This window comes from Aotus nancymaae, unplaced genomic scaffold (genome assembly GCF_030222135.1).
Source record: "Aotus nancymaae isolate 86718 unplaced genomic scaffold, 86718_ANA_hifiasm-v0.15.2.pri h1tg000067l, whole genome shotgun sequence".
NCBI classification, from domain to species: domain Eukaryota; kingdom Metazoa; phylum Chordata; class Mammalia; order Primates; family Aotidae; genus Aotus; species Aotus nancymaae.
In genome coordinates this window covers 7,424,947-7,450,366 of record NW_026988482.1, presented here as the reverse complement: position 1 = coordinate 7,450,366, position 25,420 = coordinate 7,424,947, and the positions used below count along the sequence as shown (strand labels likewise).

At 46.0% G+C, this 25,420-nt stretch overlaps 1 protein-coding gene and 1 long non-coding RNA gene across 8 annotated transcripts in view; both read left to right on the top strand.

Annotated features, from left to right (window-relative positions):
• DGKG (diacylglycerol kinase gamma) overlaps positions 1–9,867 on the top strand; it is a 213,134-nt gene extending 203,267 nt beyond the window's left edge. For all 7 annotated transcript variants that reach the window (XM_012470823.2, XM_012470820.2, XM_064366909.1 and 4 more), the window contains one exon: positions 2,972–9,867. In XM_012470823.2, coding sequence (XP_012326246.1) covers positions 2,972–3,070 — 99 coding nt within the window. In that variant the 3' untranslated portion in view covers positions 3,071–9,867. The remainder of the gene's footprint in view (positions 1–2,971) is intronic.
• A 926-nt stretch (positions 9,868–10,793) lies between these two features.
• Positions 10,794–18,856, top strand: LOC105729878 (uncharacterized). The gene is made up of 3 exons (XR_001110331.2): positions 10,794–11,627; positions 17,326–17,465; positions 17,564–18,856. It is a non-coding gene; the product is annotated as an uncharacterized LOC105729878 (long non-coding RNA).
• Positions 18,857–25,420: the final 6,564 nt, after the last annotated feature.

Below are 25,420 nucleotides of genomic sequence, written 5' to 3'. Positions count from 1 at the left end.
CTTAGCCACAGCCAACTACCTCCTAAAATAGGACAGTAACTATTTTACCTGCTAGCCCCTAATTTGTGGGTAAAGGACTGATATCTCTTTGAGATGAGGATATGATTTCATACTTCTTTCGGTTCTATAGTAATAGAATCCACAAAGCTGACCAAAATATTATGTTACCCAGGAGCTCCAAACTCCTACCCTACAAGACCTTTGTCAGAACTGCTGAAATAGAAGCAGGAGAGATTTGAGTTTTACTTCCTCTTCTTTGCCCTGGAGGTACTAATGAGCAAGTAAATAGCTCAGCTAAAGGGAGAAAAAGGAGAAGCAAGGGTCTTGTCTCATCTAAAAAGAAAAAAAAAGGCTCTACCCGCAGGAAATGGCACCAGCTGCCATCCTCTGCCTCAAGCATAGCCACATCCCCGGCCAGCACGGGCTGTCTTTCTGGTTGGTAGGGTGTACCAGTCAGTACTTCCACAATGTGTGGCACCCTGAACAGGCACGGCACTGGCTCAGAGAGTACCATGGTGAATAAGCTGAAGTTCTTCCCGTCGTGGGGCACGGGAGATCAGGAGTGAGAGAAGGCTGACCACAAGGGAACGTGCCACAAAGAATGCTACATTGCATGCCACAGATAAGTGCTGTCCGAGTGTCCAGGGTCCAGCCTATGCCTCACTTCTGTGAGTTCTGGGATAAACATAATGCCCACACTAAGACACGCAGCACAAAATGATGTTGATGTATTCTCGGTCTTCTCACCTGGTGACTATCACAAAACAGAGACTCTCTTCCCTTTTAGACCTCCAGGCTGGTGAAAGCCAACATAAGGGTCATGTTCAGCCTATATCACCAGGTTATATAATTGTCCACAATGTCTTTTGGTTCCATCCTTCTCTTCGATTTCCTGGAGCCCTTTATTTTTATTTTACTTTTTAAAGACGGAGTCTCACTCTGTCTCCCAGGCTAGAGTGCAGGGTGCGATCTTGGCTCACGGCAACTTCTGCCTCCCAGGTTCAAGTGATTCTCCTGCCTCAGGCTCCCAAGTATCTGGGATTACAGGTGCCCACCACCACCTCCAGCTAATTTTTGTATGTTTAGTAGAGACAGGGTTTCACCATGTTGGCCAGGCTGGTCTCAAACTCCTGGTCTCAAGTGATCCACCCACCTCAGCTTCCCAAAGTGCTGGGATTACAGTACCTGAAGCCCCTTAAATGTAAACCTGGTTTACAGCAGTGCCCTGCGGTCACACTGTCACTTGCTACAATGTGGTAAAAACCATAAGAATGCGTTCACAGGTTCTGTGTCTTTTGACATCCATCTTTCTTTCTCCTTCAATACAAGACAAGGATTTCACTAACTGCTCTTTCCACTTTACAGTTTGCAGTGGGTTTTCATTGACTATCATTTGATCTTTGTGAGGAAAATAAGACAAATGTTATCCTCCTCATTTACAGTTTGGTAAGCACTAGCTCTGAAGAGTCAATGATTCATCTAAATTTTCACAGCAAAGGAGTGGAAGTGTCTGGACTCGAACCCAGGCCTTTGAATTCGAAGTGCTTCCTGTTCCCACATCATCATCCTATTCTGTACATTATCATGCTTAATAAATATTATGGCCAGGCGCGGTGGCTCACACCTGTAATCCCAGCACTTTGGGAGTCCAAAGCAGGTGGATCACGAGGTCAAGAGATTGAGACCATCCTGGCCAACATGGTGAAACCCCGTCTCTACTGAAAATACAAAAATTAGCTGGACGTGGTGGCACACACCTGTAGCCCCAGCTACTTGGGAGGCTGAGGCAGAGAATCACTTGAACCCGAGGGGCAGAGGTTGCAGTGAGCCAAGATCACACCACTGCACTCCAGCCTGGCGACAGAGCAAGACTCCATCTTGGGAAAATAAATAAATAAATGTTGTGGATGGACTGATATGTAGATTATTAAGGTTGCAAAGCAACACTCAGATAGGAATTAAGCATTTCAAAGCCATGACCTGAGGATAAGGTTGGGAAGAAAGGCAAAAATGAGAATTCATCGCTGTCTTTCACTTCCACTTCACTTAAAGTTTGCAGGAGAAAACACTTATAAAGCCTAAAATTCAAAAAAGTTTTAAGGGCGCGGTGGCTCATGCCTGTAATCCCAGCACTTTGGGAGGCCAAAGCGGGAGGCTCTCGAGGTGAGGAGTCCGAGACCAGCCTGACCAACATGGTGAAATCCCGTCTCTACTAAAAATACAAAAATTAGCCTGGCATGGTGGTGTGTGCCTGTAATCTCAGGTACTCGGGAGGCTGAGGCAGGAGAATTGCTTGAACCTAGGAGGCGGAGGTTGCAGTGAGCTGAGATCACACCACTGCACTGCAGTCTGGGTGACAGAGCAAGACTCTGTCTCATAAAAAAACAAACAAACAAACAAAAAAAACAAGAATTTAGGGTCTTCCATAGAAGGCTAAGAAAAGAGGAAATACTTCTGGAACTCTCCACATGACGTTGCTTGGTCGGAGGTCAGACCAAAGCCTGGGTCACTTGCTTGACATCTCTGCACTGCCTTGGCAGGAATCGCCAGGAGCAATGGTGGCAGGGAATCTGAAGGACTGGGCTCTAATTGTCCTGCTTCTCTGTTTGTGAACTTAGGCTAGTCTAAAGGGCTCCTGCAGAGGGGTTGATTGAGTCCCTGAGAGCTCCTCTGACTGTGACGTTCTGAGAGTCTGTGAATACCAAGGACACAAGACAGGTGTGGGCTGATCACCACGTGGGAAGCTCACACCTGTCTCTCCCCAGTGCTTCCGCCCCTCACTTCCAGCCGTGCCAAACTCCAGGCCCAGTCAGGGTCAAGTTGCCAATTTTGAAGCCATTCAAGGACAGTTGTCCTTCTGCACGGGGCTCCTTCCAGCCCAAAGCTGGCCTTTCCTGTCTCCGCCACTCACTCTCCCTTAGGCTACTGAAATTTGCATGCCACTAACTCATTTCTGCCTCTTTGCTTTTAGATTAAAATTACTCACAAGAACCAAGCGCCCATGATGATGGGGCCTCCCCAGAAGAGCAGCTTCTTCTCGTTGAGGAGGAAGAGCCGTTCAAAAGACTAAGTGTGCCAAACGCCAGCTAAACCAAGAGAGAAAACAAGAAACTATAATGCACACTTACACACACATTTACGTGCACACACATGCACACACACATGCACATATACACACTCTTCTCCAACCAGTGGAAGCAAAGCCACCCTTTGAGAAGAAAACCTCACCTTGCCATACATTCTGTCTATTTCAACATCGGGTACACCCCTAACAGAGCCAGTGTCAACAAAACATTTCGAATGGACTTAGGGCCCAAAAGGGTGTGGCTGGCTCATGCCGTGACCTCCACATCCCCACAGGCCTCAAGTCGAATTTTCTGAGACTGAAGAGAAATCCCCCTTTCTTTCTACCAGCCCTGTAAGTTTCCTCACGGACGCTCGCGAGGAGCAGGCTGTAGGTTTCCTGCCTATGGTGAGATCGGATGTGGCCAAGAGAAGGAGCTCTGGTTCCAGAGGATTTGCACAAAGGTCCCTCTGTAGAGACGAAACAGCCTCCAGCTCTCAGGGCATAATCCTTGGCAGGGCTCAGCAGGCGCACGTTGGTTTCTCGGTCGTCCTTTGAGTGACAACTTCTCCCTGAACCTGCTGAGGAGGCAGAAAGGCCGTGGAAAGCTGTATTTCCATTCTTGGGTTTCTGCGCCATCAGTGGGCACTTGTTCCTTTCCCGGAGCCTTCTCCTAGTGGCTGTGTGTTTGTTTAGAGGTGGCTCCAAGAGCCTCCAGAGCTGCCTGCACAGCACACCTTAGATGTGGTATTTATTTTCTTAGTTCTGTGAACACCTGGGAGGGAAAGCGGAGAAACTGGGATTTATTTTTCAAATTGGTGTCATAATATTGTGTAAAAAGGGAAGGAAAAAAAAAAACCACCCCCAGCTTCTTTCTTTTTCAAGCCAAAGCGTGTTTCCTGTTTGAGTTCCAAGCCCTGGTGGCAGACTATTCCTGAAGGCAGAAAAGATGGGAAGGAAGGAACTTTGCTGGGGAAACTGGGGGACAGCGCCCTCCTGCTTCTTTGCACTCACCACTCCCAGAATATGAGTGCAAAGTCATACTTTGGGATGGTCTTATGTGTGTGTGTGTGTGTATATATATATATTTAGCCTATATATATATATAAATATTTATTTACTGATGGACTTTTCCTGATTGGAATAAAACAGGTAGTATGGGACAGAAAGTGGTAAAGACAAAGAAGGTTCTTACTCCCCTCACTCCACCATTTCATCGTCAGGATGCAGCTCCCGGCCGCAGGCGATCATAAAGGTTATGGGGAATGAAAGCAGCTCCTTATTATGAAAGAAGAGACTGAGAACTCCTATTCTGGAGCCTCCAAGCATGAAAGACATGCTGGGCTGGATTTACCGTCCCATTTGTCAGATAAGAAGATTGAGTCTCAGAAAAGTTCAGAGACTTTTCCATGGTGTCTTGGCTCATAGGGCTTGAGAGTAGGCGCCGTTACAAAGATATTTAATAGAGAAAAGAACCCACGCATCTCAGAAGAGGGTCATTTCTGGTCACTGGAAAGTGATTCCACTTGGATCCAGGTTGCCAGGGAGGAACAAACGGGCAGCACATGCGTGGCCAGGATAAGCCCACACAGGAAAACAGGAGCCTTGTGCTGCATCCCAAAGGTTCTCTCTGGCCTGAATGGAAACGAAGTTGGGCTGAGGTTGAAGGTACTAAACAGATCATCAGATTGAACTCGCCGCATGTCACCTCATCATGGTTGTCACAGTCTCTTAGTTTGGAAACAACCTTGGCTGCAGGGATGACCTCAGTGGAGAGTCGCAAGGAGGACTGAGGCATCTTCTGGAAGATACTGCTAGCCAGGACAGAGGGGTCTCAGCAGAGCTCAGTGGGCTTCACTCAGCAGGTGCCAGCACGGTCCTCCTTCCCAAAGCAAGGCCCTGCAGAGCTTCACTGGGCCTCCATCCGTCTCTGAGATTTCTCAGTGGAAACTTGGGCCTGCTTGATATCGCTCCACTGAGCTGCCTCTAATCCCCTTGCATGGGGCAGGAGCTTTGGACAAAGAAGGGAATATTAAGATGGTGTGTACAAATGGCGCTTAACTGTGAAGGACCATCTAGGACCAAGATCTAGGACCATTCTGCCCAACCTAACAGTGCAGAATGCTGAGTAAGGGGAGAGAGAACCAGGCCACCTGAAGAATATCTTTCATGATGGGATCGTTGGTGATGGGGCCAACAAGCTCCAGAATTACTGCAGGCACTAACTTGGAAGCCACTTGATTCTGAAACTGAGGCAGGTTCAGGTCTCACAGAAGTTTGTACATGTGTTTCCGCCATGATCCCCCGACTGAGGCTGCTGAGACATGGCGCTATCAACAGGTGAAACTGATTCTCAGGTCTCATGAAGAAGCTGTGCAGCCATGGCCTGTACCTGCTGTACCTGAGTGCACGGGAACTTCCAATGTTGCTTGAGAGACATATCCCAAGTCCTTCCTAGAGGCATAGAGTATAACAAACTTCGGTGGAATTGCACTTCCAATTTGGTAACCTTAGTAAATCTTGTGTTGTTGTTTAATCGTGCCTTGCAAATCATCCTTTAAACACTATGACTGTGGTTTCTTATTGTGGAGTCCCTCATCATAGTGACCCTCATAGCAACCTCTGAAGTTAGCAGAGAAGGTATTATCTCAATCTTAATGAGGAGAGAAAGGCTTAATGAGGTTTAGCGACTTCTCACAGCCACATGGTTAGTCTGGGGAGAACCTAGTCCCTTATTTCTTATCTGATTGTGATTCTGGCCATGCTATAGACATGTTCTCACCTGCCCCCCCAATAGCAATAAAAACCATAAAGCAGGAACTCTTTAGTACACTGTATTGTCCCTAAACCGATGGGCTAGGAATTGTGTCTCGTTATGGCTTAGTCTTTGTGGGGTTTCCCCAGTGAGTTGAGAGTGGAGATAGACCTAGTAGGATGATTATATTCAGGTCAGAGACCGGCCCCTCTCAAGAGAGTTCTTTCCACAGATGGAAAAGATACGTTAAAATTGCCAAATAAATTAGGAAATACTTGGCAGAACCTGGAAGAGCCTCCAGACTGGCGTTACATAACATGCATATACATTATACATATGCACATTATATAAGGTGACATAGTACTTAATGTGCTGTATATATTATGTAAATTACATATTTGTGAGTAATCATGATAAATATAGAGACCCACTAATCACTTTTTTACACATACTCAGTGACAGATTAGGAAGTTACTTTGCCAGAGAGTCTTAAAACTTACTCTTTTCTGCTGCTTTGGTTCCAACTCCTGCCAAAAATAATTGCATCAACTTTTCCCATCTCTAGCCCCCTCTTCTCTTGGCCAAAACTCTCAGTTCCCTCCTGTCCCAGCTAAGCTGTGCCTTCCGTGCAACGCTACCACAATTGAGATCCATAAAAATAGAATCATGGGGATGGGAAGGATCTAGGTGCTCAGATCCCCTGTCTATCAGGCCTATACCCCGACACACCCAGGCAAGTGGGTGTATAACGCTAATATGAAAAGAGGGGGTGTTGGGGGAAGGAGGAAGAGTCTACCAACCTTCCAAGGAAGGAAACTCCACAGTCTCCCTTGGCCACCAGCTCCAGGATCTAACACTAATCAATCAGGAAATTATTTCAAATGTCCAGTCTGAGTCCCCACAGCATATCTGAAACCACAACTTCCTAAAATGTGTCTCTGAAAACACTAGTATCCATCAGATGTTCCATGAAAAAAAGAGTTCTGTGGTCAAGTGCTAAATCTCTTCTGGGCGGTACATGAGAGTCTCTGAGAACTCCTAGTAAAGAACCAGAGAGTCCTTTGTGTGTTAACATCTGTGGATTAGACAACACTGCCTTAAGCCCACCATCTATTATGTTGTTGTTGTTCTCAGTGGAAGTGGAAACTCCATCCTCTACAATCATATCCCAAAAAGTGCTTTTTCTCAGATAAGAAGTCTCCACTTTCTATTTATTTATTTTTTTTGAGACGGAGTTTTGCTCTTGTTGCCCAGGCTGGAGTGCAATGCCATAATCTTGGCTAACTGCCTCCCGAGTTCAAGCGATTCTCCTGCCTCAGCCTCCCGAGTAGCTGGGACTACAGGTGTGCACCACCACACCCGGCTAATTTTTGTATTTTTTAGTAGAGACGGGGTCTCACCATGTTGGCCAGGCTGGTGTCGAGCTCCTGACCTCAGGTGATCCACCCGCCTTGGACTCCCAAAGTGTTGGGATTACAGGCATGAGCCACCACGCCCAGCCAAAGTCTCCATTCTAAGACACTCTTTCTTGTTTCTTTATGAGATTGTCTATTTTTATTGTTTCCCTCTACACATCTTCAATCGAGAATCAATGATCTAGGCCCTTCATCTGTGTAACTCCAGAGAACGGAATCAGGTCTGAAAAATACAGTTGTAGACAGGTTAACCTCTATTCCATTTAATAACTGCTCCTGGAGCTGCTCTCATATGGAAAGGGCTGCCATGTGTGGGAATGAACGTGCCCCTGCTCTTACAGGAAAAAGCTCTGACCTGGTTGGATGGGAAACAAACAGTAACTAATCTACCTTGCCCCCAAAGCTATTTAAACTGTTTTTGTAGGCATTAATGTTAAATTGGTAAATCTATTAATTCCTTTTGAACAGCATTTCTTGGTGTCCTTTATTTTCTGAAAGAATGAAAAATGACTCCAAGAGCAAGTTCTGGATCAGGACTACTGACCATTTAGACCAGTCTTATACACGGCAGGATTGCCCTGACTCGCTGGCACCCTCGAGGGTCACTGATGATGGTTGTGATGGCTCCTTGGTAGCTCTGAGAGTTTAAGGAATGGGTTATACTGGAGACATGGCACTATCAACAGGTGAAATTGATTCTCAGAGACTCACTAGTTAAGGAATGGGTTATACTTGAGGCATTAAGGAATGGATTATACTTGAGACTCATTCCTTAATGGGTCAAACAGATTTTGACTTTCTACTTGGGGTCCATATTAGCAGTTTGGAATTTCTAACCATAAATATCAAACCTGTATCAGACTTGCAATAGCAAGGAAAAAGAAACTATCCTACATCTCAAATTCAATCAAGTTTTAAATAAAACCACAGAGCAGAATTGTATAAACTTTCATATGGAGTCACTGATTTTAGCTCAACTTGCTTCTACCGTATTGGAGTCCATCTTTCAACTTTCTGCTATAAAGAGAAAACAGGAAAGGAAGATAAGAAAGGAAATTCCCATTCATTGCTTACTAGGTACCAGGCACGGTGTCAGGGTCTTTTCATGTGCTTTCCCTTTTGATCTTCAGAACAGCCTATGATATTGGCATTGTACTTTTTTACAGATACAGAAACCCATTCATAGAAGGGTGAAGTCCTTTGTCCAACAGATAGCAAGTGATAGAACTAGGACTTGACACGGGTCTGTCTCATATGAAAATCTATGCTCTGCCGGGACTCCCAGCACTTTGGGAGGCCGAGGCGGGCGGATCATGTCAGTTCAGGAGTTCGAGACCAGCCTGGCCAACATGGTGAAACCCCATCTCTACTAAAATACAAAATTAGCCGGGCATGGTGGCACATGCCTGTAATTCCAGCAACTCAGGAGGCTGAGGCAGGAGAATCGCTTAAACCCATGAGGCGGAGGTTGCAGTGAGCCGAGATAGCGCCACTGCACTCCAGCCTGGGTGACAGAAGAAACTCCCATCTCAAAAAAAAAGAAAAGAAAAGCTATGCTTTTTCCACTAATTTAGTGCCTTTAACATTCTATTCTAATTGTTTCCCACCATGCTAGCATTCTACTTGAAATAATATGGCATTGACAAATTGATATCCCATCTGTTCGACCTCTGTATAGCCATCTAATCGTGTTCCTACTGAAGAACTTCCAGTGCTTGTTCATATTTAAACTCAACAGCCTCCATGGACAGCTGGATCCCAAAACCCTGGCAATCGAATCGGCAGCCATCCCTTCCTTAATCCTCAATGTCTTCATGTTATAGCTGAATGCAACTCATTTCCCAGGACCTACACCTAATAGATTTTTTTGTTCAGCTCTGTGAGTGGGGGAGCAGCAAACGGCCTTCTCAGATTTAAATGCCATGGTCAACAGTGACTGGCCAGCAGAGGGAAGAGCACTGGGGTTGCTGAAGGGAGCCTCCAGCAAGGAAGCTCTGTATGCATTCCTCATTAGTGATAGGCGTGGGCTGGGCCATCTGTGTTCCACAGGAGAACAGAATGGCAAGCTGCCTTTCAGATGCCAAGAGATGCTGTCTAATGGTAAGATCCAGAGAGCTCAAAAAGCAGAGAAGCATCTTTCCTCATAGGCATCTCTGTGGGAAACCAGGGACACAGAAAACTAAGGGGTTTTGGCAATTACCTACTTAATTTGCCAGGCATTCTCCCCTTGCTACTACTTCATTCTTCATGTCCAAGGTGCAGGACGACAAGCAGAAGAACCCTGCAGCCTCATCTACGAACTAAACTACCCTTAGAGCTGTGGTGAACCTTTGTAAGTCTGAATCTGTGCATGGAACAGCAGGTTCATTATAGCAAGGCATCAGAGCTTACGATCGAGCCTCCGAGTCTCCCAGGGGTCAGGAAACCCTGCAGGTAGAAGAGATGGTTTAATTGGATGCTCAATGCTGATTCTAGAAAAATCATCAGAAAACCTGGAGGACTACTCTAAATGGGTCAGATTAAGAAAATGCAATTTGGAGCAAAGAGGGTAACATCTAACTCAGTATCAAGCATGCCGTAGATAATGAGTAAATACTTGTTAAATGAATAAATGAATGAATAGCTAAAGTGGATATCTGTCCTTCTACTCTGGATGGGGTGGGGGGCAGGGGGATGAAAGCTTTTTAACTAACAACTCAGGAACTTGAAACCACAGGATGTAGAGGGAGCTCATGGGGGCCTTTAACTACCCAGACATCTGTTGAATGATGGATACAGCTAAATATGGATCATCAAAGGGCTTTCTAGGTCACATGGAGGGCAGCTACATGATTCAGAAAATATGAAATTCAACTTGGACAGAAAGACAGAAATATTTGCAATTCACTTCTTAGAGATAAGGTCAGAATTGACAAAGAATAAAAGGGCAGCACAGAAGTAGAGTTATACCACAGTAAGAGATCAGCATAATAAGATACAGATTCATAAGATGAAAAGAGATAGAGAACTAGATTTTTTGGCAGATTGAATTGGGCAAGGGAGGTGGGCATGAACATTACAGTCCAAAAATAGAAGGAAGAACTGAGAAATTCTCAAAAAAACATTTTTTAGAGCATAAAGTCAAGTAAATGGTAAGATAGGAATGCCCAGGTATTAATGAAATCGTTGTTAAATAACAACTATCATTTATTATCCAGTCCAAAGCCTACTATTTTTATGACCACTTTTGAACTTCACAGAAACCTTCTGAAGTTACTTGCTGCTGGGTGGTTCTCTATTTGACAAGTGAGGAAAACTGAGAAACAGAGCAAATCTCACAGTGACAGATCCAGGTTCAGATCTGTCAGTATCTGCCTTCAAAGTCCAAGTCTGTGCCTGCAGTAGCATGACCAATTCCTCTGAGCCTCAGGAATGGACAGGGATTTACTACCCCGAAACTAATCCCCTACGTATGACTTACTCCCTTCTCAAACTGGAAACCCAAGTCCCTCTCCTCCCTCTTCCACAGGGCTGGAACGGAAAATAGCATTCACAGGTCTGGGTGCAGGGGCATACTGAGCAGCAGGAGGCCCATCTCAGCCTCCTCCTGCCTTCCCAGGTCCTCGCTCCCAGGCACCAGCTGGGCTATATCCTAAGGCACTACTTGAGACAAGATGGACGACAGTGGACACCTGGTGAAAACTCAGCCAGATCACAGTATTCACATAGTATTAAAGAGCATCTTAAAGATATGCAGAAACCATACTAAAGATCAGGGGCAAAAGAAATAAGGTCAGGTCGTCAAATACCAGAATTTAGTAACATATCAAAAGGTGGAGTGGAGAGTTGAAGTGGCCTTTTAAAAACCTGTCGGATGAATCATCATTCGGGATAAAAAATACTGCCTGGAGTAATAATACAAAAAAAAAAAATGAGCATTTTTACTCTCCAAAAAGCAAAAATCTTTTTAAAATGAAATCTTAGGAGGAATTACAAGGTGAGGAATAATAAAAATAATAATTTATTTTTACCCTAGATAATAGGAAATGAAATGAACTTTAAGACCCCACAATATAACCGGCAATCCGGAAGAAGATTCTAGAAAGTTTGCATTTTCTGTTGAGGGACTAAACAACAGTACTTTTGAAGTAATTAATGAACTTTTTTGTCTTTTGTATTTTTTTAAGAAAACTGGTACCAATCAGTTACCAGAAAATGGCATGATCTTCAAGGGAAGAAAAGCTTTCCAGGTGAATATTTCCTCTCTCCCCAACATCCTTGAAGTAAAGGGATTGAGAACCAGATCTTTTAACTCAGAGAACCACACTTGCCTGGAGGGTGTTGATAACGGAGGTGTCACTGAACTGCTGTTTGGGTTTGCTATTGTCATACTCTGCTACCACCAGGAATGAAGGTAATGATAATAGGCCTTGAAGAACTAAGCAATTCCTGCCTTCCATCTGCTCCTCGTCGACCTCCCCAAGCCCCCACAGGTTAAATATGCCTCCTGAAATTAGAACAGCTGGGAATAATTTCTTTTATGAAAATGCTCAAACATACAAAAAGTACAGCCCTGAGTATAATGAGCAGCCTGTACCCATTGCTTACATTTAACAGTTGATAACATTTTGCCCTGTTTCATCTTTTTCTGTTGAATATATTTTTTCTTTTTCTTTTTTTTTTTTTTTTGAGACAGTTTTACTCTTGTTGCCCAAGCTGGAGTGCAATGGCACAATCTCGGCTCACTGCACCTCCAACTACCAGGTTCAAGCAAAATTCTCCTGCCTCAGCCTCCCACGTAGCTGAGATTACAGGCATGTGCCACCACACCCAGATAATTTTGTATTTTTATTAGAGACGGGGTTTCTCCATGTTGGTCAGGCTGGTCTCAAACTCCCAATCTCAGGTGATCCACCCACCTCAGCCTCCCAAAGTGCTGGGGTTACAGGAGTGAGCCACCATGCCTGGCTATTTTTTTTTTTTAGTAAGTTGTAGGTATCATGACATCTCACACCAGAATACTTAAGTATACATCATCACGCAAGATTCTCTCTTAAGTGTTGAAAGTTGTATCATCGGTGTTGCTGAAGGAGGGTTTCGAGGTATGGTGCATATGAGCTCTGTTGTTTCTGAACTAACTAAGCCCAGTTGTTCCCAAATACAAATTAATCAGGACATTACCATCGCTAATGAGGAAAAAGTGCTGGGTGGAACCAAAGACAGTCTTAGCTGTATTTGAAACATTCCTGATTCTTCTAGAAACAGAAAAGCAAACAGTCCATGAACTAAATTCTCCAAAGACACTAAATTGGGAAGTGTTATAAGCACTAATGATGCCAGAGAGAAAATGTGAAACACTTGGAGGAGTTAAAAATTCACCTGAAAGTCCGGGCATGGTGGCTCACACTTATAATCCCAGCACTTTGGGAGGCAGAGGCAGATGGGTCACCTAAGGTCAGGAGTTCAAGACCAGCCTGGCCTAATATAGTAAAACCCTTGTCTTTAATTTAAAAAAAAAAAAAATTAGCCAGGCATGGTGGCAGGCACCTGTAATCCCAGCTACTCGGGAGGCTGAGGCAGGAGAATTGCTTGAACTCGGGAGGCAGAGGTTGCAGTGAGCCGAGATCATGCCACTACACTCCAACCTGAGAGCAAAACTCCATTTCAAAAACCAAAAAAAAAAAGAAAGAAATTCACCCGAAAAATGCATGTTCTTAATTCTGAAATAACTGTTTAAAGCATTAGTAGTCACAGAGCGGCTGGGCACAATATTATTTTGAATAGGTAAAACAATAGACCATCATGTCTGCAGATTTATTTATTCGGCTAAAAAACAGTTACAGTTATTGCCCCATCATGTGAAAAATAGGAAGCTAGACTCAGCGAGTGGGTAGACTGCTGTGAAGTACAGATACTCCCCCTCACTAGGGCAGGACTGAGCTGGAAGTGTGTCAACCCCCGAGAGAGCATCTGGGAAGCCTGGTTGAAAAGCGTCGGCTCATTTACGCAGGGTCAGAGAGAATTTTCAGTGGGCAAAATGTAAGGAAAGCAGGGATCATTCCACTTGTTCTGTGCTTAGCTGCCAGGAGCAGGGTGGGCTGGCTGCATGTATTCCAGACAAGATGGTGGGCAGGTGGGTGGTGAGTTTGCTTGCAAAGGTCTACCAGCTCAGTGATTCTGCCAAACAAAAGAAAAGCACGCAAAGTGAGTGATAGCAGGTGCCAGAATATTCAGCTGGTCTCCATCAATGAATGAAATGAGTTTCCCCTTTTAAGCACAGCCTAAGGGAGAGGCAATAACTAGAAACCAAGGCCTGATAGATTCCCAGCCTAGGCATGGTGGAGCTAAATGGGCACCTACCTGACTTCCTACACATCAAGAGGAACGCTTTCTTATCCATATCCCAAGCACACATCTACCCATTTTTGAATCATTAAACACCATCCCTCCCTTCACCACCCCTTTCCTCACACCATAGAGTTCATAACACCAAGCATCACCTTCTCTTCCCCTGACAGTGACACCATGAGAAATGGAAGTCTATGTTGACTGGCACAGAGATGAAAATTGCTTCCATCATTCTGAGTGTAGGAACATGTTTTCTTCCCAGATCGCTCCCTCTTTGGAAGAACACAGTCTCTTCTAAGCTCCCTCCTCCAGCCTAACCCCTGGCCCTGAAACCCGGGATCTGCTGATCAAACGCATGAGCTCACTGCAGCTTATATAAGAGCTCTTGGCAGGCCTTCCCAGAGACGGATGCTGGGCTAGGTCTCTGCACACTTGCACTTGTTTTGCCTAGGCAATATGATTTTTTGTTTCTCTGTCTCCTCAGAACAGAGAGGCCTATTTGTACTACCGTTCATCAGTCATTTTATAGTAGGGAAGAGGAAGCACAAAGTTTCTTCCTATTTCCCAGTGATTAAAAGAGGCCCAGCTTCCTAAGGGGGAAAATAAGAATTCAAAAGACAAAGCTTACTTGAATATGCTGAGCCCCCTTCACTTGGCTGTTTTCTGTGATGAGGCCACAAGGCTGTGGGTCACACAGCACTGCCCGTTCTCAGTCTCTTTCCTGAGCTGCGAAGCCACGTCCTGATGGCACTTTCTGCCTACACATCCTTGGTCAGGGAAATGTGCCCTTCTCCCTCCGCTCAGCATTGGACCTCTCTCCAACGCTGGTCAAGGTCAACCCTAGTGCTTCCCTTGATACCAACTGGCAATAGGAACGTGGGCAAGTCATATTACAGCTCACTTTCCCCACATGTAAAATAGGGCTGGGTAGGATGATTCACACATTTACTAATGGACTCATCAGTGAATGAGGAGCACAGATAGAAACAGAGTGGAAGCTGGGAGCCACACCTCTGTGACATTTTGGAGGACTCCAGCTCGAGGGTCCCTTCTGAGATGTTTGTAAGCAGAGACTAGGGCAGAGGGAGAGACAAAATATTAGGCTGGAGCAAAAGCAATTGCTGTTTTGCTTATACTTTTAATGGCAAAAACTGCAATTGCCTTTGCACCAACCTAATCAATGCAAATTCCCATCTTCCCCCAAAGGGGAAAGAAAAGGACATTTAGGGAAATCTGTCAGATAGTCGCAAAGGTAGGTCATCTGCAGGAAATCCATCCTGCCTCCGACTGACTTGGCAAGAAGTCCCATCCATTCCCAAACTCCATTTTCTCAAATGAGGAGAGAAACTTCTGGAAACCGCACTCAGGAACTCAGAGTAAGGAGGAAAGAGTAAAAGCAAGGAAAGGCCATGCATGAGCCCAACTTCCAAATTCAGCAGACATTTTGCATGGCTCCCAAGAGGAGAAGGGACGGTTTTATGACAGGATTTGGTTCTCCTCCCGCCACTGAGGAAAGGAAAGAAAATGCATAGGCCCCTTGCAGTGCCTAGCTCCTCCTGCCACCTTGGTCACTCCGGGACTGGGGGCTCTGAGGTAGGGCCAGGGAAGGAAGACGCGAGGCCTTAGCCCTGCCCATTCTCGTCCTGAGCTTCGAAGCCACGTCCTGAGAGCACTTCCTGCTCACACATCCTCAGTCAGGGCAATGTGCTCTTCACTCTCCGCTCAGCATTGGACTCCTCTCCAACGCTGGTCAAGGTCAATGCTAGCACCTCCCTTCATACCAACTGGCAATAGGGACGTCATATTATAGCTCATTCTCCCCACGTGTAAAATGGGGCTGGATAGGATGATTCACACATTTACTAATGGATTCATCTGTAAATATTTTGTTTTTAAAGAATGACTACCTGGGCTGTGCGCAGTGGCTCATGCCTGTAATCCTAGCACTTTGGGAGGCCAAAGTGGGAGGATCACCTGAGGTCAGGAGTTCAAGACCAGCCTGGCTAACAAAGTGAAACCCCGTCTCTACTAAAAATACAAAAATTAGCTGGGTGTGGTGATGCACGCCTGTAGTCCCAGCTACTCAGGAGGCTTAGGCAAGACTCTGTCTCAAAAAAAAAAAGCACCCTAATCTCTTAACATGTCGCAATGCAGTTCTCCTACTTTTTCTCCATCTTTTCCTATCACATTCTGCTTCTCTCAACCTCTACCCACACCCAGAGCCTGCTTCTTCTACTTTTTTCTTTTATTTTCATGATATTTTCCTTCGCTCTCCACAGCCTACTGCACCCCAGCATGGTTCTATTTTTAGAATGTTCATACATAAAATCGGAGGATTAGAAAAGGATTTTAAGGGGCCAACTGCTCACTTTGTTACCTCCAGGCAAACCTGTGCTTAAAAGGCCCAAGAAAGATCAGAGGGCATCATCCAAGCCCAGTTTCAGGATGCACTCCAGCCTCTCAAACTTCTCCCACAAAAAACTGGCCTCAGGGCTGGGCACTGTGGCTCACGCCTGTAATCCCAGCACTTTGGGAGGCCAAGGGGGGCGGATCACGAGGTCAGGAGATTGAGACCAGCCTGACTGACATGGTGAAACCTGTAATCTGAGCTACTCAGGAGGCTGAGGCAGGAGAATTGCTTGAACCCAGGAGGTAAAGGTTGCAGTGAGCTGAGTTGGCGCCACTGCACTCCAGCCTGGGTGACAGAGCAAGACTCCATCTCAAAAGAAAACCAATGGCCCCAATGTCTAACTTAAACCCCTCCGTTCACTACTACTCTTCTTTTTCTCTTTACCTCTTGAGTCATATCAGAGCCATAAAGCACCTTGTGAGATAGAACTGTTGACACAGGGGAACATCTCAGGCCATGAGGATAATAGTTTCAGTGTAAAAACAACAGAATCAGGAACACAGAATGGACTAGAGGCTGTGGCAGTTAGGTGGGTTTGGCTTCTGTAAAGTCAACAAAAACAAAATAAATACCCAAAAACCCAGAAGCAGAACCCTGCTGGACTTACAGTTCCTAACAAACTATCTCCATTAACATGAAAAGTCCACGGAGCAAGGAGTTCTAAAATCATAGCCCCCTTAGGTTGGAAAGGCCCTTCCTTAAATGTTATCAAGTCCAATCTTTTATTTATTTATTTATTTTGGAGACGCTGTTTTGCTCTTGTTGCCCAGGCTGAAGTGCAATGGCGCAATTCCAGCTCACAGCAACCTCCACCTCCCAGGTTCAAGCGATTCTCCTGCCTCAGCCTCACGAGTAGCTGGGATTACAGGCATGCGCCACCACACTAATTTTGTATTTTTAGTAGAGATGTGGTTTCCTCCATGTTGGTCAGCCTGGTCTCAAACTCCCGACCTCAGGTGATCCACCAGCCTCGGCCTTCCAAAGTGCTGAGATTACAGGCGTGAGCCACCAAGCCCAGCCAAGTCCAACCTTTTATGCAGAGTTGGTAGAAAGCACAGCACAATGTCTGTCTCTGTTGATTATAGCTAACTAACAAATGGCAGTCATTCAGTACTGGTTCTTCCATCAGCATATAAAAAACGCCTTTAGAACAACTCTCCCAGGACCCCAGATACGAGGCAAGGCAGGTGTACACCTGGACAGGGCCTGACGCCCCAGATGTTACCCTTTCTGTTCTGTGCTAACCTGCCGAGGTAGTCTACAGTCTCAATAGAGACAGTGTGGTCTAGTGTGTGGGTCACTCGACAACGAGGCAGATTTCAAAACCTGCAGCATTTCTTTCTTCCTTCTTCAGGTGGCAAGAGGCAGACAGCTAAAGAGAACAGGAGTCACAGCAAGTTGCTGACCCAGCTTACAGCACAGCTGTCCTCTTCCACAGAATGGAAAGAGGTTTTATGCTTTTACGCTTCTCTGTTCTGTCGACCTCAAAGTTCGGTGGGTACCTCAGAGACAGTGTTATTATTAGCAAGTAGTCATAATCCCAAGAAGCCATTGCTAAGTGGTTTCTGACGGATGATTTTATCTCTCTGTAGAAAACAAGTAAGAACCTTCTGTCTTGGGGAAGTCTGCCCAATGCTCCATAGAGGCTGCTGTGGAAGGGAGTCATTCCACATCCCATGATGGGATAAGGCATCAAGCCCTGTCTGGGAAGACGAGCGGCACAGGGAGTGGCTTTAGTCCTGGCTCGTTTACGTGCTCCTGGACACATCCAATATGCTTCTGGGACTTATTTTCCTCTATCTGTCTAACAAGGGGGTGCTCTAAAGACCTTCCTGCTACAGCGATCTTGCTTCACCTTGGGTGAATGCTGCAGCCATGGGAGAGGAGGTGGGGTCTTTGTCCTCAGGGGTTTCCCACTAGGCCTAAGGCTTCTCCAAGCCCTGCTGACCCAGGAGGGCCACTCCTAACCCCTCTGCCAAGAATCTACTTTCTGGCCGGTACGGTGGCTCACACCTGTAATCTCAGCACTTTGGGAGGCCGAGGTGGGCAGATCACAAGGTCAGGAGTTCAAGACCAGCCTGGCCAATATGGTGAAACCCCATCTCTACTAAAAATACAAAAAAATTAGCTGGGCGTGGTGACAGGGGCCTGTAGTCCCAGCTCCTCCTTGGGAGGCTGAGACAGGAGAATCACTTGAACCCAGGAGGCGGAGGTTGCAGTGAGCCGAGATCGTGCCACTGTACTCCAGCCTGGGTGACAGAGCAAGACTCCATCTCAAAAAAAAAAAAAAGAATCTACTTTCCTTCTCAGAAATCAGCCAACTGGGAGGCGTCGGGGGTCCGACATGAAAGAAACACTACAAAGAAACTCTTAGGTAAGCTCTCCACCTCTACACACACCCACACACACACTGACACAGACACACACCTGAACCCTGACGTGTAAGCATCTTCCCTTCCATGCATCGAACCTCTTTTGCCCTCTTGAATTGCCAGTGTGCTGGGAGAGAATTCAATCCCACAGCAGAAAGCACTGCTTCCACTTAGGGAACTCAGCTAAACCTCAGTATTGAGGGTGACCCTGGGCACAGGTTGAAGCTAAAGGTCCTAACACACTTCAGCTGCACTGCAGGAATGCAGACTTTACCAGCCACGATTGCGGCGGTAGCTAACTAGCAGCACAGGACCCAGATCCAGATGCTTCCTTGCTCTTCCACGTCCACTGCCTCCGCCACCCTAACGTGTTGCTCTGTAACAGTGTTACCTGCTCGAGCCCGTTCATCTGCCTGCATAGAGTGCCGTGGAATTGTTCTCTAATGCACTGTAAATGTGTAAATTGTGTGTGTCCTGACTCTGTCGTTTACTGAAAATAAAAATGACAGCAAGTGGCTGACCTCTGATCTCCTGGTGGGTTCCTTTCATGTCATTGCTTGTGAAATCAGGATTGGCAGTCCAGGCAGAGCACTGGGGATGTGTGTGTCCCTCCAGACACTTCTGTGACCATTCCACAGGGGCAACTGCTAGAAAGGCACCACCGATGTCAGGTCTAGGAGGAGTTGAAATTCTCTGTTGCCACTTTCCTGGTGTTCAAAGAGGAGGAGAGAGAGCCAACAGCCCTATTTTTTTTTTTTTTTTTTTTTTTTTTTGGAGACGGAATCTTCCTCTGTATCCTAGACTAGAGTGCAGTGGCATGATCTTGGCTTACCGCAACCTCGGGGCCTCCCAGTTCAAGCGATTCTTCTGCCTCAGCCTCCTGAGTAGCTGGGACTACAGGCACACGCCACCACACCCGGCTAATTTTTGCATATTTAGTAGAGACAGGGTTTCACCGTATTGGTCACGCTGGTCTTGAACTCCTGACCTCGTGATCTGCCCACCTTGGACTCCCAAAGTGCTGGGATTACAGGCGTGAGCCACCACACCCAGCCGAAAGCCCTATTTAATAAGCCCCAGCGAGTTGAACAATGAGAACACATGGACACAGGGAGGGAACACCATACACCAGGGCCTGTCCGGGAGTGGGGGGAAAGAGGACGGAGAGCATTAGGACAAATACCTAATGCATGCTGGGCTTAAAACCTAGATGACAGGTTGACAGGTGCAGCAAACTACCATGGCACCATTACCACCTATGTAACAAACCTGCACGTTCTGCACATGTATCCCAGAACTTAAAATAAAATAAAATAATAAGCCCCAGCTAAACACTTTATATACATCTTCACACTAACATCTGAAAACTCCCCTGAGAAGTGGTCAGCATTTTATAGATGATGAAACAGAAGGCTCAAAAACGGTGATTAACTTGCTCAACGCATAACACAGTAAGTAACCCAGTTCTGTCTCTCTCAGACCCCAAACTTCATGTTCTTTCCTCTAACGTTTCTCTAAGTATGGCCCAGGGACTGTTTACATTAGAAACACCTGGGCTCCAGATTCCCGGGGCTCACTCAGGCCTCCTTCATCATGATTTCTGAGAATGGGCCTCTGAAATCTGGTATTTTAGAAGCTGGGGCTGTCACCAGGTGTGGTGGCTCACATCTGTAATCCCAACAATTTAGGAGGCCAAGGCAGGCAGATGATGAGGTCAGGAGTTTGAGACCAGCCTGGCCAATATGGTGAAACCCCATCTGTACTAAAATACAAAACTTAGCCGGGCACGGTGGTGTGCGCCTGTAATCCCAGCTACTCAGGAGGCTGAGGCAGAAGAATCGCTTGAATCCAGGAGGCAGAGGTTGCAGTGAGCCAAGATCATGCCACTGCACTCCAGCCTGGGTGACAGAGCAAGACTCTGTCTCAAAAAATAAAAACATAAAAGTTGGGACTATCTCATGCCCACAGAAGTTTGAGAACTATTGTATCACTCCATGCAGGGAGAGGAGGACCACTATGGAAGGACAGAGACAAGTCAGAGTTTTAAAATGACTCAGTAAGAAGTCCCATCCATTCCCAGACTCCATTTTCCCAGACTTCTATAAGCTCAGAAACCAGAACTTACAGAAGAGCACTATTAGACATAAGAGACTGGTGAGGAAGCAGGTCTGGAACAAAAGAATGAGTAGGAGCCGGGCACAGTGGCTCACACCTGTAATCCCAGTACTTTGGGAGGTGGAGGCAGGTGGATCACCTGAGGTCAGGAGTTTGAGATCAGCCTGGCCAACATGGCAAAACTCCATCTCTACTAAAAATACAAAAAAATAGTCAGGCATGGTGGTGGGTACCTGTAATCCCAGCTACTTGGGAAGCTGAGGCAGGAGACTCGCTTGAACCTGGGAGGCGGAGGTTGCAGTGAGCCGAGATCACACCATTGTACTCCAGCCTGGGTGACAGAGCAAGACTCTGTCTCAAAAAAAAAAAAAAGAAAAGAATGAGTGGGGATTAAGGCTGCAGGCTTCAATCAGAGTTGTCCAGAATTTAGATCCAAGAGCAAATCCATCTGCTGGTCTCCAGGCTGAGCCTGTCCCGAACCCAGGGTTCAAGGGCACACCAAGGTGAAGCTAGGCAAGAGCATGTGGGTTTAACACAGCAGCCTCAGAGGCTGGGTCTGTAATAGGGCAGCAGTCTCAGAGGATGACCATGGACGCTGCAGCTCCTACAGATTGCTCCTGCCTTTTCAGCGCCCCACCACCCTGCCCAGCCTGGCCCGACTGGCCAGTCCCCCGGATCTGAAGAACCATTAACTGCTCTCTCTCCAGGCTCTTCCTGCCACAGTGGACCAACAAGGCTCCCAAGCACTGGAACTCATGCCCTGATCCACAGTTTCCTCCGTGTCTCTGCTGTCATTCTCAGGGCTGGGCAAGGGCTCTGACCTCAGGGAACCTGACCAAAATGTTACTCATTCCTACCCATTCCCTCCGCCTTCCACCTGGATCTGCTCGGTTCTATTTTGTGCCTTAGAGTCTAGGTGGAGGTTTTAGAAATGATGGTTGGCACGTCTGAGGTGGAGCACTGTGAGACAGATGCATAATTGCTACTTGGGACCAGAGCAAAATACTGGAAATAGCTCAGCTGCCCACTCAACTGCAGAGATTCAGCTAGCCTCTTACTCTCCCAGCTGCAACACTAACTATGCGTGAAAAATATTTTTCTCAAGAAAATAGCTTTTCTGAAGTCAAGAAATCATGAAAACACCTCCTGTACAGAATTTGATATAACCAAATCAGCAAAGCATTTAAATTATGAGTCTGGAAAGCAGTTTATGATCTAGAATTCTTATAGTGAGAATTTTTCTTGAATGTCTGTAGTTAACAAAAGAATTGTATAAACAAGGAAAATGCTGGTCCATTCAAGAACAAAGGCCTTCAGCAGTTGTGTTTGCATTTTGAACAATAGCTAAGAATAAGGGGTGCCTATTCATTTGCTGTAGTGTTTACAAGACTCTGTAACACACATGACCATGTTCCTGCTTCTTCCCCCACTTAACAGGTTACTGTGTGCCCATCAAATTAACAACACTGCCTTGTTTTTAAATGTTCCTCCTTCCTACTTTCCATCACGCTGGACTATCAATGATTGAAGAAAGATTTCTGAATCTAAAACCCTAAAGCATTCTCAGAAGGAGCAGAGAGTCAACAAAGACATCAAAAACCATGAGGGAAACAGAAAGAAAGATCAGAGAGAGCAGAAGGAGATAATCGTAGTCTCAGAATTGGAGGGACCACAGAGAACACTTGGTTTAACCTCTCAGCCAGAGCAGGACTTCTCTTCAGAGTATCCTGTCTCCATAAACAAACACCTCCCCAACCCTTTGCTTGCAGACTTCCACTTACAGACAGCTCACTACTTTCCCAGGAAGTCCATATGGGAACAGCTTTCTGAGTTTTAGATAGGCTCCGATTGCACCCAACTCTGCCTCCTCTTAACTCCCATCATTGGGTCCTGGCTTGGCTACTAGCAACACAGAAGGAACCTTTCCTGTCTTCTGCGGGACAACCTACAGATATTTGGAAAGAGCTACCTCGTTCTAGCCAATCTGAATTTTTTCCTCCAGACTAAACATCCTCCAAATCCTTAAATCATGCCTTACATGTCATAACTCTCAAACCCTAGGCTATTCTTGCGATTTTCCTCTGGAACATCAACAGTTTGCCAAAGTCCCTTTTAAAAGGCGATTCCCGGAACTGAGCACAGCATAGTGCCCCAGAAACGGATGGTCAAGTGCAGAGTCACATCCCTTGCTCTCGATACCACATCAGCTTTCTTTGGCAAGCATATCACCCTGCTATTGCATCCTGCTCTGACGGCCAACAAAATCTCCTAGCCCCGTACGAATGATAATAACCACCACTGGGACGATGATGTCTCAGAGACGACAAAACCCTTTCAGAAACATGCTCTTATTCTCCCCTCATGACAGCCCAGTGAGGGTGACTACAGAGGAGGAAACTATGGCTTTCCCAGGCCTCCTGGCCAGTCCTCAGGCCCTGAGCCTATAATTCCAAATCCCTGCTCCTCCAAACACATCCAGGCTGCCTTTTCAACCGAACCACTTTTATTTATTTGTTTGTTTATTTATTCATTTATTCATTTATTGATTGAGACAATTGCTTTTATTGCCCAGGCTGGAGTGCAATGATGTGATCTTGGCTCACTGCAACCTCCGCCTCCCAGGTTCAAGTGATTCTCCTGCCTCAGCATCCTGAGTAGCTGGGATTACAGGCATGCGCCACCACACCCGGCTAATTTTTTGTATTTTTAGTAAAGATGGGGTTTCACCATGTTGGCCAGAATGGTCTTGAAATCCTGACCTCAAGTGATCCACCCGCCTTGGCCTCCCAAAGTTCTGGGATTACAGGTGTGAGCCACCTTGCCCGGCCCTGAACCACTATTAAGGCCACCGAAGGTCTTCCTGGTTTCATTTGTTCGTGTCTATTCAAAATTAGGGATTTTTTTCTGTTCCATTTTGTTTTGTTAATTTCTGCCTATCCTTTAACCTGCCTATCTCTTTTTGACACCTGTTTCTGTTGCCTGTTGTATTAAAGGAAAGACACTGGGTCAGAGAGAGAGAAGGCAGCAGAAGAGGGATGAGGCACAAAACAGGAGGAGACTTAGGGAAGGAGGAGCAGGAAAGGGAGCATCTCAGAAAAGAACGGCTGTGCCGAATGGTGGCTGCATGTGGAACAGGGATGGAAAGACTGGGGTCCAGTCGCTGACCACCTTGGTTGGCTCTGTTACCCTAGGCAAGCCCTTTGACTTCTCTAAGGTTCACTTTTTGAGGAGGAGGCTCAGAAGTGGGACTAGTCAATTCCCAAGACCCTTCCCAGTTCTATGAATCTAACAGGCAGAAAAGACCTTATCATGGGCTGGGCATGGCAGCTCACACCCGTAATCCCAACACTTTGAGAGCCTGAGGCGGGTGGATCACAAAGTCAAGAGATAGAGACCATCCTGGCCAACATGATGAAACCCTATCTCTACTAAAAATACAAAAATCAGCTGGGCTTTCAGGAGGCGGGGGCAGGAGAATCACTTGAATCCGGGAGGTGGAGGTTGCAATGAGCCAAGATTGAGCCACTGCACTCCAGCCTGGTGACAGAGCAAGACTCCATCTCATAAAAAAAAAAAAAAGAAAGAAAAAGAAAAAGAAAAAAAGAAAAGAAAAGGCCTTATCATTAACCCAATGCGCCTTGTCTTTTTTAATCCAATGAAGATATTGAAAATCAGACTCTCCTCAAACATGTAACAAGACTTCCTTCTGCTAAAATAAAGAAAAGTAAAGATGCCTAGGGACCATGGCAACAAGCAACATTGATCTCATCTGACTCTCAGCCATGGGTGTTTCGGGGGCCATGGGGGAGGTGGGTTACAACAGCTACTTCTCGAGATAGAGGACCCAAAGGAATCCTCAAGGGGACTGAACAAGCTTTGCAGCCATGTCACTTGATACCTTCTCCACAGTACCAGAGGACTGAGGGTCCCGCAATAAACAACAGCCTCTTAAACCACGTGTGGAGGGAGAGAAGCTCCTACTTGTTAAGTCTCTCTTGTGTGCCTTCCTGGGGAGATCACAGGATAAACGTCCGCTGATTGTTGCATTAAGATAGGCACTGTCGTCCCATGCTTTTATTCTTCCACAACACCGCTGTTCATTAGAAACATAAGGTGAGCCACATACGTAAGTTTAAATTTTGTTTTTTTCCTTTTTTTGAGATGGAGGCTCGCTCTGTCGCCCAGGCTAGAAGACAGTGGTGTAATCTCAGCTCACTGCAACCTCCACCTCCTGGGTTCAAGCGATTCCCCTGCCTCAGCCTCCCGAGTATCTGGGACTATAAATGCGTGCCATCACGCCCAGCTAATTTTTTAATATTTTTAATAAAGACGGGGGGGTTCACCATGTTGGTCAGGCTGGTCTCAAACTCCAGATTTCAAATGATCTGCCCATCTCAGCCTCTCAAAGTGCTGGGATTATGGGCGTGAGCCACCATGCCCAGAGTAATTTTAAATTTTCTAACAGCCACATATAAAAAAATAAAAAGGAATAGATGAAATTAATTTGAATAAAGTAGTTTTAAACTCCAAGTATCCCAAAAATAATCATTTCAACATGTAATCAATATAAGACAGTATTAACGAGGTGCTTAACATTATTTTTTGTACTAGGTCTTCAAAATCCTGCCTGTATTTTACACTGATGGCATTGGGCTGTGGTTAGTAGCTATTGTATTGGACAGAGATCGCCTAGAGGTGATCCCAGAGCACCTGAGGCTTCCCATCAAAGCACTTCTCAAACAACATTGTACTTGTCTATTTCAGTCTGCATTATTCATCCGACTGGACGCCCTGGGTGGGCAAGGACTATGAAGTTAGCTGGCATATTCCCAGACCCCAGCAGAGCACTTGACACGGATATAATAGGCCTTCAATTAACACTTGACGAGGGACCAAGGAAGGAAAGAATACAAGGTCACATACCTAACCAGCAAAGGGGAGAACTTGGGTTTAGACCTACGC